The sequence below is a fragment of the Pongo pygmaeus genome, chromosome 6 (genome assembly GCF_028885625.2).
Source record: "Pongo pygmaeus isolate AG05252 chromosome 6, NHGRI_mPonPyg2-v2.0_pri, whole genome shotgun sequence".
NCBI classification, from domain to species: domain Eukaryota; kingdom Metazoa; phylum Chordata; class Mammalia; order Primates; family Hominidae; genus Pongo; species Pongo pygmaeus.
This window is the reverse complement of record NC_072379.2, coordinates 14337326-14355196: the sequence shown is the minus strand read 5'-3', so window position 1 is coordinate 14355196 and position 17871 is coordinate 14337326. Positions and strand designations below refer to the sequence as shown.

The following is a 17871-nucleotide window of genomic DNA, read 5'->3' as shown; positions in this document are numbered from 1 at the left end:
TTAATTTGTGCCAACCTGACAGCTATGAAATGTCTGAGCTCTGATTTCTATGTGATCAAGAAGAGAAGGGTGGCCCATGGTATTGAATGTGAAAAAGCAGGGCCCTAGCAGTAAGAAGGTGGTTGGTAACCTTGGCTAGAGGGATGCACTTGAAATGGTGGGAGGGACTGAAATTAGACTGAGTAACAGAACAAGGGGAAGTGGTGAGAAAATGGACAGAGGAAGTGCAGGGTGTAGAGGGTACTTTCAAAATATTGAGTGGAGAGAGAAAGGGAAGTCTAACGGCAGAAATTACAGGTGAAAGAGACAGAAAGAGAGACAGACAGACAGACATTCATTACTACTGTAGTGGAACAAGGCTCTTTTTTTTTTAAAGATGGACTCTTGGTCTGTCACCCAGGCTGAAGTGCGGTGGCAGAATCTTGGCTCACTGCAACCTCCACCTGCTGAGTTCAAGCAATTCTCCTGCCTCAGCCTCCTGAGTAGCTGGGACTACAGGCGTGAGCCACCACGCCCAGCTAATTTTTGTAGTTTTAGTAGAGATAGGGTTTCACCATGTTGGCCAGGCTGGTCTTGAACTCCTGACCTCAGGTGATTCGCCCCACTTTGGCCTCCCAAAGTGCTGAAGTTATAGGCGTGAGCCACGGTGCCCCTCCCAAGGCATCTTAAAGGAGTAAAGGAGACAGGTGAAAGTGAGACCCACAGCAAGGGTACCTGGGTTGGCTTTGGAATGAAGAGAGGTTGCCCTTCCTGGAGGCAGTAGGGAAGGAAGGGCTCTGGACAGAGGCAAATAACATGCAGCCAGGTGCGGTGGCTCAAGCCTGTAATCCCAGCACTTTGGGAGGCCATGGTGCGAGGATCACTTGAGTCCAGGAGTTCAAAACCAGCCTGGACAATATAGCAAGTCCATATTGCTACAAAAAAATAAAAAATTAGCTGGGCACAGTGGCACAGGCCTGTAGTCCCAGCTACTGGGGAAGCTGAGGTGGGATGATCCTTTGAGCCCAGGAGTTCAAGGCTACAGTGAGCTATGAACGAGCCACTGCATTCTTGCCTGGACAACACATTGAGACTCTGTCTCTAAAAAAAAAAAAAAAAAAAAAAAAAAAAAAGCAAAGATGTGGAGACAGGAACTGGCAGGAGAGTTATCTGCTGAGGGACAGGAGTGGGCTTGGTTGTCTGTGGAGTATGGGGAAGGTTTACAGGGGGCATTGTTGTGGGGTATTGAGGCTGAACAAAGGGGGATCAGCGAGAAAGAGGGGGCAAGCTGAGGTAGGAACCTCCCATTGGCGCTGACCACTGCCTTTTAGGTTGAAGAAGGCTTGTAACACAAAGTGGGAGGGGCTGAGGGAGGGCTGGATAGAGGGAGTATCCAGGAGAGCCCCGAACACTTAGTGAACACAATGGGCCCTGAGGAGGCAGAGCAAACTGGGGAGCTCAGAAAGGCTTACCAGAGGAGGTGACATTTGAGCTGGGCTTCAGAGGTGCAATAGGAGTTCTGAAATTGAAGGAGAAAATAATGGAACCAAAGAGAAGGCCACAGGCAAGGTAAGGGCTAAAATAAATGGTGAAGGGGGTCAGGCATGGTGGCTCACGCCTGTAATCCCAACACTTTGGGACGCCGAGGCGGGTGGATCACTTGAGGTCAGGAGTTCAAGACCAACCTGGCCATCATGGTGAAAACCCCATCTCTACTAAAAACACACAAAAAAAGGCTGCACACAGTGGTTCACGCCTGTAATCCCAGCACTTTGGGAGGCCGAGGTGGGCGGATCACGAGGTTAGGAGATCGAGACCATCTCGGCTAACATGGTGAAACCCCGTCTCTACTAAAAATACAAAAAATTAGCCGGGCTTGGGGGTGGGCGCCTGTAGTCCCAGCTACTCGGGAGGCTGAGGCAGGAGAATGGTGTGAACCCGGGAGGCGGAGCTTGTAGTGAGCCGAGATCGTGTCACTGCACTCTGGCCTGGGTAACAGTGAGACTCTGTCTCAAAAAAAAATAAAAAAATAAAAAATAAAAAAATTACTCGGGCGTGGTGGCGCATGCCTGTGATCCCAGCTACTCCAGAGACTTAGGCAGGAGAATTGTTTGAACCTGGGTGGCAAAGATTGCGGTGACCTGAGATCACACCACTGACTCCAGCCTGGGCGACAGGGGGAGACTCTGTCTAAAAAGAAAGTGAAGGGACTGTGTGAGTCCAGAGGAAAAGGGAATAACCCCATAGCCTGGGAAGGTGGAGAGGGCTTCCTGGAGGTGGTGATATTCCAGATGAGTCTTGAAGGGGAAAGCCAATTTTAGTTGTCGTAAAAATGTAGAAGTGTTTAAAAAAAAAGTAGAAGTGTTACTTTTATGGTCTGTCAACAAGCCTGTCCTGCTGCTTCTCCCAGACATTGGCACCATGCCTGCCCACCGTGCTGTGGCTGGATAGGGAGAGTCCTTGCTCAGCTCTTCCCGCCCCTATGCCTTGGCTTATGGATTTCTGTTTGCTTTCATCATTTTCTCCTTCAACTTGAGAACTCCTATTCAACCTCTGAAACCCAGCTCAAATGCCACCTCCTCTGGTAAGCCTTCCTAATTGCCCTTTGTACTTTTGTAGCAGTATATTAAGGTGGAACAAGCTCAGTTGTCGTTTTTGTTTTTTGAGATGGGGTCTTGCTCTGTTTCCCAGGCTGGAGTACAGTGGCAAAATCATAGGTCACTGCAGCCTCAACCTCCTGGGCTCAAGTGATCCTCCCACCTCAGCCTCCTGAGCAGCTGGGGCTAAAGGCACGAGCCACCACGGCCGACTACTTTATTTTTTATGTTTGGCAGAGATGGGGGTCTCACTATGTTGCCCAGGCTGGGTCACTCATTGTCTGACTTAATTTCTGGGTATCTATTTCCTGAGATGGGGACAATGGCTTAACCTATTTGTAAAGACAAGGTACAGGACATATCGGGGATCACATGGGAATCACAAAGCCATCATGGGGTGACACCTGCCATTTGTCTTATACTAGAGTTAGTTGAGTGGGAATGGGACTCTGCCTTAATCCATGAACTCCCTGAGGGCAGGGACAGTGTCCCCACAGGGCCTAGCCCAGTGTTCAGCGCAGAGCGGCATCGTATGCTCTGTGGACACTGTACAAATAAGAAGAAACGGGACTGTATCATTTACCTGTAATGTGACTTTAGGGAGGCGACATCATCTCTTTTTTTTCTTTTTTTTCCTTTGTTTGAGAGGGAGCACGGAGTCTCACTCTGTCGCCCAGGCTGGAGTGGAGTGGTGCTATCTCGGCTCACTACAACCTTCGCCTCCCAGGTTCAAGCGATTCTCCTGCCTCAGCCACCCGAGTAGCTGGAATTACAGGCGCCCACCACCACGCCCAGCTAATTTTTGTTGGTCAGGCTGGTCTCAAACTTCCAACCTCAAATGATTCAGCCACCTTGGACTCCCAAAGTGCTGGGATTACAGGCATGGGCTACTGTGCCCGGCCTCTGTGATGCTTCTGCATCTCTAAAATAACAAGTGGGTATTGACCTACTACGTGTATTCATTATAACATTGCTAGCCATATCACTATCCCTCAGCATTTTAATTTTATTTTTATAGAGATGGGGTCTTGCTGTTGCCCAGGCTGGTCTCAAAACTGAGCTCAAGCAATCTCCCACCTCTGCCTCCTGAGTAGCTGGGACTACAGACGCATGCCACCATGTCCGGATACTTTTAAAAAACATTTTAATACTTTTCAAAATTGTTCTTTTCACTCTTTTGACAATTTTTAATTTTTTTTTTTAATAGAGACGGGGGTCTTGTTATGTTGCCCAGGCTGGTCTCAAACTCCTGGCCTCAAGCGATCCTCCCTTCTCGGTCTCCCAAATCTCTGGAATTACAGGAGAGAGCCACTGCGCCCGGCCAGCAAGTCAGCGCTCACCATCTCCAACCCCATTTTACAGAAGAGAAAACTGAAGCTTGGGGAGGGCTGCAAGGCAGGAACCCTCGGCGCCCGGCCAAAGTCAGAAATTTGTTGTTGCCATCCGAGGGGAAAACGTGCACGGGCTCTGCAAATTGTAACCGTCCGGGGTGGGAGAGTCCGTGCCTGGGGGCGTGGTGAGCCAGGCCCGGTGCTGGGGCGCAGAGCAGGGCGACTCAGATTCCGGGAGGGGCGGGGAGATCGGGCTGCTGGGCGATCCTGGGGTGCGGGAGGCGCGGCGCGGCCGGGGCGGGGAAGGGTGAGGCCCGCCCCCTCCCTGCCCCACCCCCAGCCCCGGCGCAGCGGCTCCTTTAAGAGCGGGCGGGGCGCCCCCTGGCGGCGGAGTGGCGCGTGCGGCCGGAGCCGGAGCGGATCCCGGAGCCGGAGCGGAGCGGAGCGGAGCCGGGGCGGAGCGGGCCGAGCGGGCCGAGCCAGCAGCCGAGCTGGGGGCGCGGGCGGGCGGCATGTACCGGGCCCGGGCGGCGCGGGCGGGGCCGGAGCCCGGCAGCCCGGGGCGCTTTGGGATCCTCAGCACCGGGCAGCTCCGGGACCTGCTTCAGGATGAGCCCAAGCTGGACCGGATCGTGCGGCTCAGCAGGAAGGTAGCGCGGGGGGCTCGGGCGGGGGGCGCAGGGGACGGGCAGCGGCCTGCGGGACCTGCCGCCCGAGCGAAGGGCCGCGCGGGCCGGGCCGCGGGGCCGCCCGTGGGCGCGGAGCCTGGCACGTACGAGTGGGCCCCGCGGAGCCACCCCCGGGGGAGGGGGCGCTTGGAGCTGGCCTGGGGCGGGTGGGGCGCCGGTGACCCGAGGGGGGCGCCTGTGCACCCCTGGGATGGCCGCGAGGCGTGTCCTACAGCGGATGCTCCGGGGAGGTGTGTTCCGGGGGTCTGTGTTGTGGGGGGCCCTGGCTCGCACACCCACATTCTGTAAGGGCCAGAAAGAGGAGGCGCCTTCCACTGGGAGAACTAGGGGCCTGTTTGACACCTGGAGGGGCCGTTGGGGGTTCACGCATTCTGGGGGCTCAAGAGGGGGCTTTGTGCCTGGCGTTGGGGAGGGGTGCTGGAAGCTGCCGTGTGTATTGCATAGGCCACCGTAAGAGAAAGTTGTATATTTCACGGGAGATAGGCCCGGGCTGGTTGTCTGTGGGGGGCAGAAAGGGAAAGTGTGTGTTGAAAGCGGGCAGGCGAGGAGGGGCTTGTGCATCCCACAGGGGACAGATGGAGGGGAGTGCGTTCTCCAGGGGCAGGGAGGGGAGGCTGGGCCCTGCTAGAGACAAGGAAAAAGCCTTCTCCAGGACCAGGGGCTGCTGTAAGCCCGGAGCAGGGAGGAAAAGGGGGTGTGTATTCCTTGGGGTGTGAGGATTCCACTGGAGGCAGAGGAGGAGGGTGGGAAGGGAAGAGAGGGTGACCCGAGGGGGTGCTGTGAGGGGACGGGGTGCAGACAGCCCTCTGGAGAGGATGAGCAGAGGGTGGGAATGTTTTCGGTGCAAACACCTGAGGAGGAAACAGACAAAGGCCTGGAGTGAGAGGGAAGCTGTCCATGCATGGAAAATGGGGCAGAGGAGGGAGGGGCACTCCTCCGGGACCTGAGCAGACATATTAATTGAAAAATTAAAAATTAACTAACATTTGTAGAGGCCTTTATAGTTTTCCTCACTTAAGTCTCACAACAACCCCGTAAGGTGGATGTTTATAACTCGATTTGTAAAAGAGGAAACTGAGGCCAGAGAGGGAGCTCAGGGCAGAGCCAGGTCTGGTCCCGGCCTGTCGTTTTCCCTTCACCTGTTGGGTTCGCCACCCTGAAGGCTGGTGCCTGACAGGTGCCTTTGGCCTGGCCCGCAGGCACGGTCGCCCAGTAGGGTGGACGGGGCAGTAGGGTGGACAGGGCAGATCCCCTGAGCGGGCCTCTTAGCTCCTCTCTGCCCGCAGTTCCAGGGCCTGCAGCTGGAGCGTGAGGCCTGCCTGGCCTCCAACTACGCGCTGGCCAAGGAGAACCTGGCCCTGCGGCCCCGCCTGGAGATGGGCCGGGCTGCCCTGGCCATCAAATACCAGGAGCTTCGTGAGGTGGCCGAGAACTGCGCAGACAAGCTACAGCGACTGGGTGAGGGCACGTCTGGGAGACCCGCCTGGGGCTGGTGGGGGCAGTTGGCCATCCGGTGGGTTGGCCTTGGGAAGTGCCAGGCTCTGATGGATGGGAGTTGGGCGGACCTGCTCCTGGCTTGCTGGGCAGTAGAGTTGAGGAAGTGAGAGGAAGTGGGGAGGGTTGGGTGGGAGAAAGGGGACCCAATACCCAGGGTCCCCCTGAGGTGCTGTGGGGGACAAAGCCTCCCCCGTCTCTTTTGTACTAGGACGAGGGGCAGAAACTTGGTAGGGGCCGGATCCACAAAGCGGTCACATGGGCACGGTACAGATGAGGAAACTGAGGCTCTAGACCAGGGAAAAGGGAAATATAGAATCACACGGGGTCAGCGGGAGAGTGCAAGCCAGGGGCCCTGGCCTGTCTGTCACTCTGTCCCTGTGTGGCCCTCAGAGGAGAGCATGCATCGCTGGAGTCCCCACTGCGCGCTGGGCTGGCTGCAGGCTGAGCTAGAAGAGGCGGAGCAGGAGGCAGAGGTGAGGGGAGGGGTGGCTGGGGCTGGGGACCAGGAGGGAAACCCATTCTCCGCCACCCCCTGGCTCATTCTTACACCTCAGGCTGGGGAGCCCCTCCTCTGGGAAGTCCACCCTGAATGTCTGGCCCATAGGAGAGCCTAGCATTGCTGTCCACTAGCACTGGTCAGCCAGCAGGGCTCACTTTCCTACCTGTGAATTTTTTTCGGGCTCCCCTGTGACTGGGCCAGGGCAGCATGGATCTGGGGCTGCAGAGGAGCTGGGGCAGACTTTGTGCTGGGTTGGGAGTGCACCGCTCAGTGAGCTGAAGGTGGTGGACACCCGAAGGACATGTTAAGTCTATACTTCACATTTGTCCCTGCCTCTGCTCCTGCCTCATCTCTGATCCAGCAGGTCTGGTGATGGCATCCTTATTTTAGAAGTTAGGGCCGGGCACGGTGGCTCATGCCTGTAATCCCAGCACTTTGGGAGACCGAGGCGGGCGGATCACCTGAGGTCAGGAGTTCGAGACCAGCCTGACCAACATGGTGAAACCCCCGTCTCTACAAAATACAAAAAAAATTTAGCCGGGTGTGGTGGTGCATGCCTGTCATCTCAGCTACTTGGGAGGCTGAGGCAGGAGAATCGCTTGAACCCAGGAGGTGGAGGTTGCAGTGAGCCGAGATCATGCCACTGCACTCCAGCCTGGGCCACAGTGAGACTCTGTCTCAGAAAAAAAAAAAAAAAAAAGAGTGGGAGGACATTTGCCCGCAGTTCATTCAGCAGGTAAATCAGAGGCAGGCCCAGGCTGGAACGCAGGTCCCCTGTCCCCCAGCTGAGGGGTGATCACCATGGGGAGGGCCTCAGGGTGGGAAGGGGTGAGGACCAGTCCCCAGTCTGTGGTTGTGCCCTTCCCAAACCTTCCCTTCCCTCCCGGCCCAGGAGCAGATGGAGCAGCTGCTGCTGGGGGAGCAAAGCCTGGAGGCCTTCCTGCCTGCCTTCCAGCGTGGCCGCGCCCTGGCCCACCTGAGGCGGACGCAGGCAGAGAAGCTGCAGGAGCTGCTGCGGCGTCGGGAGCGCTCTGCCCAGCCGGCCCCGACCTCGGCTGCTGATCCCCCCAAATCCTTCCCGGCTGCAGCTGTCCTGCCCACTGGGGCCGCCCGGGGGCCACCAGCAGTGCCCCGGAGCCTGCCCCCCTTGGACTCCCGCCCAGTGCCCCCACTGAAGGGCTCCCCCGGGTGCCCCCTCGGCCCGGCCCCTCTGCTGAGCCCTCGGCCCTCGCAGCCAGAGCCCCCCCACCGGTAGGATCCACGGTGCGGCCCCCCAGTTGGGGGGCCTAGACAAACTTGATGCGTGGCTCCTCCTCCTCCCCCACTGCCTGGGTGGGGGGAGGGGCAGGCCCCTCCCCCTGGCCTCAGGCAGGCCCTGGCCCTGGAGGCTGAGCTGGGGAGGAGGGTCCCCTGGAAGAGGCCCGAGAGGGGGCTGGGGGTGGGTGGGCAGGGCTTTATGCCTCTGGCGCTGAAGACACCTGCCTTTTTTGTTTCCATGCCCCGGGGCCTCTAGGGTGATGGACCAGCCCCATTCAAGAACTTGACTCACCTACAGGGGCCTGGGAAGATGCCTGGGTCCCCCAGGGGCCTTGCCAAGGGGACCTGTCACACCCCACCACTCCACTGGGCTCGCACAACGCCAAGGCCACCAGGAGTGTTTTACATCACGTCCTGAGCCTACCTTTCTCCCAAATTCTGGGGCCCACGGCCTAGAAGCCAGGTGGTCAGGCCTCGGCTGTGGGGCCAGGGACACTGTGGCCCTGGGGCCACTACGTGTCCACACATGCTCCAGACCCTGGGGCAAGGTAGGCCAGGGGCTTCTGACCTGCGCAGGTGAGAGTGGGCCATCCCCAGGAAAGACCATTCTGTATTTTTCTGTCCCTGTCTCCTTAGAATGGAAGCTTTTTGAGGGCAGGTCCTTGTCTTTGTACGTTCTGTCCCCAGCCCCGCCTCTTAGGGGCCGTCAATAAATGTGATGATAAGGATGACGATGCTGCCCGACTACTCTCTGCTGTTGCAGCCTCCACAGCTCAGCTCCTGCGCTTCCACTTCCTACTTTTGAGGTGCTCTCCCCTCCTTTCTGCCCATGCAAAGCCCAGCTGTCCGGGTCCAACACCGCCGCTGCCTCTTCCATGAAGCCTTCTCTGATTACCAACCCGTCAGAGCCTTTCCTAAATCTTAACTTCCCAGCACTTCCGGTCAGAAGCACTCACTGCTCCACCTTGGTTCTCCAGTTGCCTCACCCGTACGCACCTTTTCCTGGGTTGCCCGTAAGCCCAATCGGGATGGTACCTGGTCTTCTCTGGCCCGCCAAATGACGGTCCCCATGGAGTGATGAAGGGCATTTTGCAGGACTGATAGCATCTGTCCTCAGCCAGGGGGAACGCTAGGTGCCAGTTTGGCTGATGATTGTGGGACAAGGAGGTGGGATATACCTTGGATCAGCTTAGGTCAAGTCCAATGAGATGCAGTTTGGCAGGGAGGCGTGCGTGGAAGTTCTTGCAAATAAAAGGGGACAGTCACAGTGTTGTGGAAGCCTACAAAGCTAATATGGTCTTGGTCCATGTTAATAAGGACATAACTATCTGGAAAGAGGGAGGTGTTGGGGTAGATTTGCTTTTCACTTAAGTTTTTTACTGGAAGAGGGGCCCCTCCCCCGACCCACCCCAAATGGTACCTTTGGAGAAATAAGGATGAGAAAGAACAGTCAGTGAGGAACAGTTGAGGGATCTGTTTGAAACGTGTGTTTGTGTGTGATGTTGAGCCTTTGAATCTCTAAAGGGTTGGGTCACCTAGAACCAGAGGTTAAAGCCAAGACCAGTGGGTGGGAACCACAGGTCAAAACTAAGACCAATCGGTGGAAACCATAAGGGGCCAGATTTTGGCTCCGTTTGAGGCTCTTAAATTAGGGATGAGGCCAGGCGCGGTGGCTCATGCCTGTAATCCCAGCACTTTGGGAGGCCAAGGTGGGTGGATCACCTGAGGTCAGTAGTTCAAGACCAGCCTGGCCAACATGGCAAAAACTCATCTCTACTAAAAATACAAAAATTAGCCAGGCATGGTGGTAGGGACTTGTAATCCCAGCTACTCAGGAGGCTGAGGCAGGAGAATTGCTTGAACCCGGGAGGCAGAGGTTGCAGTGGGCCGAGATCACGCCACTGCACTCCAGCCTGGGCAACAAAAGTGAAACTCCGTTCCCCCACCCAAAAAAAAAGTTAGGGGTGCTCTGTGAGGTGGATGGTCCCCATCCCTGATGATGTGGGGGCAGCAACTGCTTGATGGGCTTTTTAGAGATGTCGGCTGTAGCTAGAGGGATTGGGCTGTGGGAGCTTTAGAGCCTCAGGCCTAGACAGTCAGAGTGCCCCCCTAGTACAGGCACAGTTTAAGCACTGAGAGTGCCCACTTCAGAACCTCCATCCCACCTTGGTCTTGGTTCTACTCTCTTCACTGCTGGCACTTCAGCTACTGGAGGCCAAGGGACACCAGAACCGCTGAGTTCCTGCTGATGTGACCAAAGACTGAGCAGCCTTGGAAGACCTCTCCCCCATGCTCTCCTTCTCAGCACAGTCTGGGGCAGGATGGGCCCCTCCTGCCCTGGCTTCCCATTCCTGGTCCAAGCTTCCAGGGTGCAAAGCAGTCCATTCCCACGAAAAAGTACCTTTGTCCCATTTTTCTGAAAATGCATGGTTCCCTGCTGTTTTTTCTGCTTTTTGTTTTTTTTTTTTTTTGAGATGGAGTTTCGCTCTTCTCGCCCAGGCTGGAGTGCAATGGAGCGATCTCGGCTCACTGGAACCTCTGCCTCCCAGGTTCAAGCCATTCTCCTGCCTCAGACTCCCGAGTAGCTGGGATTACAGGCATGTGTCACCAAGCCCGGCTAATTTTGTATTTTTAGTAGAGACGGGATTTCTCCATGTTGGTCAGGCTGGTCTCAAACTCCTGACCTCAGGTGATCTGCCCGCCTTGGCCTCCCAAAGTGCTGGGATTACAGGTGTGAGCCACCGCGCCCGGCCTTTTTTTTTTTTTTTTTTTTTGAGACGGAGTCTCGCTGTGTCGCCCAGGCTGGAGTGCAGTGGCGCGATCTCGGCTCACTGCAGGCTCCACCTCCTGGGTCCATGCCATTCTCCTGCCTCAGCCTCCCGAGTAGCTGGGACTACAGGCGCCCACCACCATGCCTGGCTAATTATTTTTGTATTTTTAGTAGAGACGGGGTTTCACCATGTTAGCCAGGATGGTCTCGATCTCCTGACCTCGTGATCCACCCACCTTGGCCTCCCAAAGTGCTGGGATCACAGGTGTAAGCCACTGCGCCCGGCCCCCACTTTTTTTTTTTTTTTTTGACTCTCCTTCATGATGGACATGGTGTAGAGTTTGCAACCGAAAGGGAAAAAGGGGCAAAGGTTGGGCAGGTCTGAACCTTTCTCCACTATCATGAATTGGGGAGCAGCCTTTAGAAGGCAGCAGCTACCAGGTTGAGCCTCCCCTCCTCAGGGTAGGTAAGAAGCAGAGAAAGTTGAGACATGGACAAGAGAGGGACTAGGAAGAAGTGTTACCATGGGAACCAGATGGGGTCCTTCAGAAGGCCTCGCACACACCTTGTCTTGCACAGAGCTGATTCTGCTTTAGAGGGGCAGGGAGTGAGACCCCTCTGTGTTCAGCTCCAGCCTGAAAATGATCAGAGGCAGGTGAGGATGGACACCACCAGAGTGGAGTGGGCCCAGTTCTGGGTGGGCCATGGAAAGGCTTATAGTTGGATGGTTTGAAAAATCATTAACCCCTTTTGCTTGAAGGTACATGGAATGTTCTGGAATGTTCTGGAAGGTGCAGCACTCTGGGCCCTTCCTTTTGCCTAAAACCTTCTTGAACTTGCTGCTTCTAGATTCAGGGGAGGGGGGCAGGCAGGAATGTTCCTGGCTGTGATCTGTGAGAGAGAACAAACTTGAGGGTCTGCATCAGGGGGCTCATGAGAAAGGTCCTACCTATTAGATACCATTTTGCTTGCTTTTACAAAACAAAACCAAAGAAGTCTCCAAATAAAACTCCCACCCCTTTTAATAAAAACACAGCTCCCTGTTCCTCAAGAAAGTCTATTATTTATACCTCTTTGTTTGGGAATCACTAGCTTCTGCATTTTTCTAATCTTCCCCCTCTTGGTTTCCAAATATGAAACATAGTAACATTAAATGTGCTTTTTCTTTTTCCTAACCAATCAAGGCTCACTGAGCTAAGCAGGCTCCAACCAGTGTGGGCTCAAACCTTCACCACTGAATCGTGTAGTCCCTGCAAAGCCATGGCTAAGAGCTTGCCCCTGACCTCCAAGGCTAGAGAATCGAATGGTTTCTAAGAGACCCAGTTGGACTTGCTGCAAGTTTATCCCAGTGTATACAAGGATTTTACACAAAAGACGGAGTGAAGGAACTGGTGTTACTGTACCAAAGGGCCTCTGGTTGTGTCTAAGCTTATCATTGCTGTAGACCTCTCGAGAGATTCCCCTTGTCCCACAATGAAAGTAAGATTTCACTCAACCTCCCTGCATAAAGTGCAGGCTCTTGCAGCAACATACGATATAGGAATTTGCAAACTCAAATGCCTTCAGGGGCCAGGACGGTGACACAGAGGTGCAAAGCAGTCCCTTTCCAGGAAGAAATTCTCCTGCCCCTATTTTTCTGAAAATGCATGGTACCTTTTTACTTTTTTGCTCTCCCTCTTGATGGGCGTGGGGTACAGAAATGTTTTTCTGCTATGGGAAAAACGGTGCAAGTGTGGAGATAAAAGGCCTTTTACACTTCACCCCTGTTGGTGGAAGTGCAGCAAACTGGGGAGTGATGTCTCATCTAAATGGACGAAAATTTTTTTTGTTGTCTTTTTTTTTTGAGACAGGGTCTTTGTCTGTGACCTAGGCTGGAGTGCAGTGATGTGATCATAGCTTACTTGAAATCTCAACCTCCCAGGCTCAAGCCATCCTCCCACCTCAGCTTCCCAAGTAGCTGGGACTACAGGTGCGCGCCACCATGCCTGGCTAATTTTTGTATTTTTAGTAGAGATGGGGTTTTGCCATGCTGCCCAGGCTGGTCCCGAACTCCTGGGCTCAAGGGATCCGCTTACCTTGGCCTCCCAAAGTGCTGGGATTACAGGCGTGCACTACTGCGCCTGGCCTCAAAGGGGAAATGCTACTGAGCTTCTCCCACAGCGCTAATGCAGGTACGTGAACTGAATGGTGGCAGATTTTCTTTTTTTTTTTTTTCAGACGGAGTTTCACTCTTGTTGCCCAGGCTGGAGTGCAATGGCGCTATCTCGGCTCACTGCAACCTCTCCCTCCCGGGTTCAAGTGATTCTCCTGCCTCAGCCTCCTGAGTAGCTGGGATTACCGGCGTGCACCACCACATCCGGCTGGTTTTTTTGTATTTTTAGTAGAGATGGGGTTTCTCCATGTTGGTCAGGCTAGCCTTGAACTCCTGATCTCAGGTGATCCACCCGCCTTGGCCTCCCAAAGTGCTGGGATTACAGGTGTAAGCCACTGCGCCCGGTAGATTTTCTCATTTTTTGAGAGATTAGAAACCTGTTTTTATGGGGGCAGTGGCTCATGCCTATAATCTCAGCAGTTTCAGAGGCCGAGGAGGGTGGATCACTTGAGGTCAGGAGTTTGAGACCAGCCTGGCCAACACGGCGAAATCCTGTCTCTACTAAAAATACAAAAATTAACCAGGCGTAGTGGCATGTGCCTGTAATCCCAGCTACTCGGGAAGCTGAGGCAGGAGAATCACTTGAACCTAGGAGGTGGAGGTTGCAGTGAGCTGAGATTGCGCCACTGCACTCCAGCCTGGGGGGACAAAGCAAGACTCCGTCTCAAAAAAAAAAAAAAAATCGGTTTTTATGCCCAAATTTTGAATGTTGGGTAAAGTTGTTTTAGGACACTGTGCCAGCCAAATACTGTCTGCAAGGTGACTGTGGCCTGTGAACCCCAAATCCGTCTGCCCTTCGTACTCCTCAAACAGGCCTTCCCCGCCATTTTTTTTACTGAGATGGAGTCTCACTCTGTCACCCAGGCTGGAGTGCAGTGTCACGATCTTGGCTCACTGCAACCTCCGCCTCCTGGGTTCAAGCTATCCTCCCACCTTGGCCTCCTGAGTAGCTAGGATTACAGGTGTGTGCCACCATGCCTAGCTAATTTTTTTTTTTTTTTTTTTGAGATGGAGTCTTGCTCTGTCGCCAGGCTGGAGTGCGGTGGCACAATCTCGGCTAACTGCAACCTCCGTCTCCCGGGTTCAAACGATTCTCCTGCCTCAGCCTCCCGAGTAGCTGGGACTACAGGTGCGCGCCACCACGCCCAGCTAATTTTTTGTATTTTTAGTAGAGATGGGGTTTCACCATGTTGGCCAGGATGGTCTTGATCTCTTGACCTCGTGATCCACCCACCTCGGCCTCCCAAAGTGCTGGGATTACAGGCGTGAGTCACTGCGCCCAGCCAATGTGTGTTTTTTTTTTGTTTTTTTTTTTGAGATGGAGTCTTGCTCTGTTGCCCAGGCTGGAGTGCAGTGGCGCGATCTTGGCTCACTACAACCTCCGCCTCCCAGGTTCAAGCGATTCTCCTGCCTCAGCTCCTGAGTAGCTGGGATTACAGGCACCCACCATCATGCCCGGCTAATTTTTATATTTTTGTAGAGACGGGGTTTCACCATGTTGGCCAGACTGGTCTTGAACTCCTGACCTCAAGTGATCCGCCCACCTCGGCCTCCTGAAGTGCTGAGATTACAGGCGTGAGCCACCACGCCCGGCCATTTTTTTTGTGTTTATAGTAGAGACACGGTTTCACCATATTGGCCAAGCTGGTCTTGAACTTCTGACCTCAAGTGATCTGCCTGCCTCAGCCTCTGAAAGTGCTGGGATTACAGGCAAGAGCCACCGTGCCAGGCCCTGAAACCTGCCTTCTTTTGTCTAAAGTGGCTGTCCCCTCTCAGGGCTGAGGATGTGAATTTTGAAGGGATAAGGGCAGGATGGGAGAGCCAACCCACCACAAGACTAGTTGACAGGACCCTAGCCTTAAGAGATACTGGTGAGGTGGCTAGATCCATAGCAACGCTGTGACTTCAGGACAGATAGTGAGAGATGAGCTCTCTGCATGCGTTGAGCATGTTTGGCCTATGCAAGGTCTTGAGATCCAGGCTCAGCTCTCACCATGGTTTGCACACATTAACAGAGGGACACTCAGCTACTTTGCACAAAACCATGACGGCTGCAAGCTGGACCTCGGAGCTGAGCTGCTGAGGACAGGCAAGGTAGGTCTTCTCCCATGATGTTGTTTTTCCTTTTTTTTTTTGAGACGGAGTTTCGCTCTTGTTGCCCAGGCTGGAGTGCAATGGTGCGATCTCGGCTCACCGCAACCTCTGCTTCCCAGGTTCAAGTGATTCTCCTGCCTTAGCCTCCCAAGTAGCTGGGATTACAGGCATACACCACCATATCCAGGTAGTTTTGTATTTTTTAAAAGGAGAGACGGGGTTTCTCCATGTTCGTCAGGCTGGTCTTGAACTCCTGACCTCAGGTGATCCTCCCGCCTTGGCCTCCCAAAGTGCTGGGATTACAGAGGTGAGCCACCGCGCCCGGCTTGTTTTTCTTTTTAGAGATGAGGTCTTGCTGTGTTGCCCAGCTGGAGTACAGTAGCTATTCATAGGCGAGATCTTTGTATACTACAGTCTTGGACTCCTGGGCTCAAGCGATCCTCCTGCCTCAGCCTCCCAAGTAACTGGGACCACAGGTGCACGCCATTGTGCCAGGCTTTCCCTCATGATCTTCCCCGTGGGCAGGTGGCAGCGTGTGACTTCATCATGGTGCTGAGGAACTGAGAGGAGGCAAAGGCCAGGACAGGGTCCGCTTTTCTAGTGCACTGAATTCCAGAGTGTGGACTGAGGTAGCACCACCACTTATCAGCCGTCCCTCTCTCAGCCTGTTTGCACGGGGTCTGACGACCTTCCAGGAAGCCCAACGGTTTGAAACACAGACCTCTTCCATTTCCAAAAAAGGGAGTGTTGGTGGCCACTCCAAGTCAATCGTGACCCAGTAGAACAGCTCTGTGGCCTAAGGTAAGCTATTCCTAATCAATTTGGCTCATACAGAGGTGCACTCAATGAATGAAATGCTGGAACCTCAAAAGGAAGAGGGAGAAAGCCTACTTCCTCAACACTGGGATCTGTAAAGGGTCATCTCACCCAGCAATAAATAAACGGCAACAGAAAGGAAAAAGCAGTTTGGCTCAGGAGAAATAAAGTCCCATTCAAGCCCAAAGACACCACCACAATTACCCAGACCTGTGCGCCTTTGGTTCCTGTCTTGTGGCCTCTGTCTCCCCATTTAGGAACCACGCCTGCTGCTCACTCGGCCTCGTGCCATACCAGTACCCCCCTCCCCAACCCACTGAGCACAGCCTGGGCCAGGCTGGGCCCCTTTACCCTACTCTCCCATCCTAGGTCCAAACTTCTAGGGAGTTTTGTTTCAGTTTGTGAAAAAGAAAAAGGATTAAGGCTGGGCATGTCTGAGCCATCCTCCACAACCAGGAATTATGGAATAGCCCCTAGGAGGCAGGGGCTAAGGTCATGGCCGAGTTCAGCCTCCACTTGCCAGGTAGCAGAGAAAGAAAAGACTCAAGCCAATCTGAGTGAGTGGGGGAAAAATGTGACCATGGGAACCTTTTGGGGGTCCTTCAAAAAGCCTCCTACACATTTTCCTTTCCATGAAGAGCACAGGCTCAGTTTCAGGGCAGGCAGGGAGTGGGGCCCCTCAGAGGTTAGCTCTGGCCTACAAAACCGAGACATAAAGGGATGACATTACGGAGTAGGCCTTGTGCTGGGCCAGGGGAGGGGCTTAGGATTGGATGATGGTTAGTAAACCTTATAGAATACTTTGCTTAGAGTTTCATGGAATGTCCCAGAAGTTTACTTTAGTCTGGACCCACCCCCAGTCTGAACCTTCTGGAACTTTCTATGTACCCCAGGTTCGGGGGCTCAAAGGGAAGGTTCCTGGCTGGGATCTTGACTGAGAAAACAAACTTCAGAGGTCTATCTCAAGGAGCCCATGCTATTAGACCACTAGTGCTTTACAAACCCACATCGAAAGGCGTCCACCTGTTTGGCTAGAACAAAAAGCCCTTGCCCCACTGTTTCTGTCGTGCCTGCTTTATTGGTTGAGAAGCACTAGTTTCAGAACATTTTGCTAAACTCCACTTCATGCAGTTTGTTTTTCCAGAAAAAAGAAACTCCACTTCCTGCAGTTTTGTTTTTCCAGAAAAAAGTCTCTGTCCTGTTTTCTAAATATGAAACATAGTAACAGTAAATGTTCTTTTAAAAAGTACATATCCCCTCCCCTCAAGTCCAGGCTCACTGAGCCAAACAGGTCTGAACCAGATTGGGCTCAAACCGTTTTTTTTTTTTTTTTTGAGATAGGGTCTAGCTTTGTAGCCCAGGCTGGAATGCAGTGGCAGGATCGCAGCTCACTGCAACCATGACCTCTCAGGCTCAAGCGATTCTCCCACCTTAGCCTCCTGAGTAGCTGGGACTACAGGCACTTGCCACACCTGGCTAATTTTTGTGATTTTTGTAGAGATGGAGTTTTGCCGTGTTGCCCAGGCTGGTCTCCAACTCCTGAGGTCAAGTGATCCGACCGCCTTGGGTGGATCCCAAAGTGTTGTGCCAGGCCCCAGATCTTCACTACTGCATCATATGGTCACTGCAAAGCCTTGAGTAGGGGCATACCCCCAACCTCCAAGGCAAGAGACAATCAATGGTTTTTTTTTTTTTTTTCTTTTCAGGCTAGATTGGCACAATGATGGAATGGTTTTCAAGAGGCCAAGTAGGACCAGCTGTGGGTTTATCCCATTTTACCTAAGGATTTTACACAATACATTGAGTGCAGGAATGGCACACAATGATTGCACTCAGTAATATACCAAACCACTCCTGGCTTTGTTTAGACCCTAGACTTGGGCCCTCATCCTTCTCGTAGACCTCTTGCGAGGATTTTCCCCTTTTACAGATTTACATTCAGTCCCGAGCATAAACACTTGAGCACCTACAATCTCACAGCCAACTCACTGCCGACGTCCAGTGACTCACAGTTAAGAGAGCTACAGCAGCAGCTCTGACCAGTGATGACCAACTACTTAACATGAATGAGAAACAGAGCAGAAAAAACACGCCTTTAGCCAGCTCTGCGTAAAGAACCAAGTCTCCACCTTGAACACCAAGCCACCAACCCCCCGTCCCTCAGTAGTCCTGTGTACTCCCACAGTCCCA

At 53.7% G+C, this 17871-nt stretch overlaps 1 protein-coding gene across 1 annotated transcript; it reads left to right on the top strand.

Annotated features, from left to right (window-relative positions):
* Window positions 1-4288: 4288 nt before the first annotated feature.
* Window positions 4289-8580, top strand: VPS37D (VPS37D subunit of ESCRT-I). Its single transcript, XM_054493792.2, has 4 exons — window positions 4289-4557; window positions 5883-6054; window positions 6484-6566; window positions 7485-8580. The coding sequence occupies exons 1-4, from the start codon at window positions 4420-4422 to the stop codon at window positions 7845-7847; spliced, it is 756 nt and encodes a 251-aa protein (XP_054349767.1). The 5' UTR covers window positions 4289-4419; the 3' UTR covers window positions 7848-8580.
* Window positions 8581-17871: the final 9291 nt, after the last annotated feature.

Coding starts and splice junctions, on each gene's coding strand:
- VPS37D (XM_054493792.2), top strand. CDS start 4,420: ATGTACCGGGCCCGGGCGGCGCGGGCGGGGCCGGAGCCCGGCAGCCCG. Junction 4,558..5,882: donor TCGTGCGGCTCAGCAGGAAG/GTAGCGCGGGGG, acceptor CTCTGCCCGCAG/TTCCAGGGCCTGCAGCTGGA. Junction 6,567..7,484: donor AGGCGGAGCAGGAGGCAGAG/GTGAGGGGAGGG, acceptor CTCCCGGCCCAG/GAGCAGATGGAGCAGCTGCT.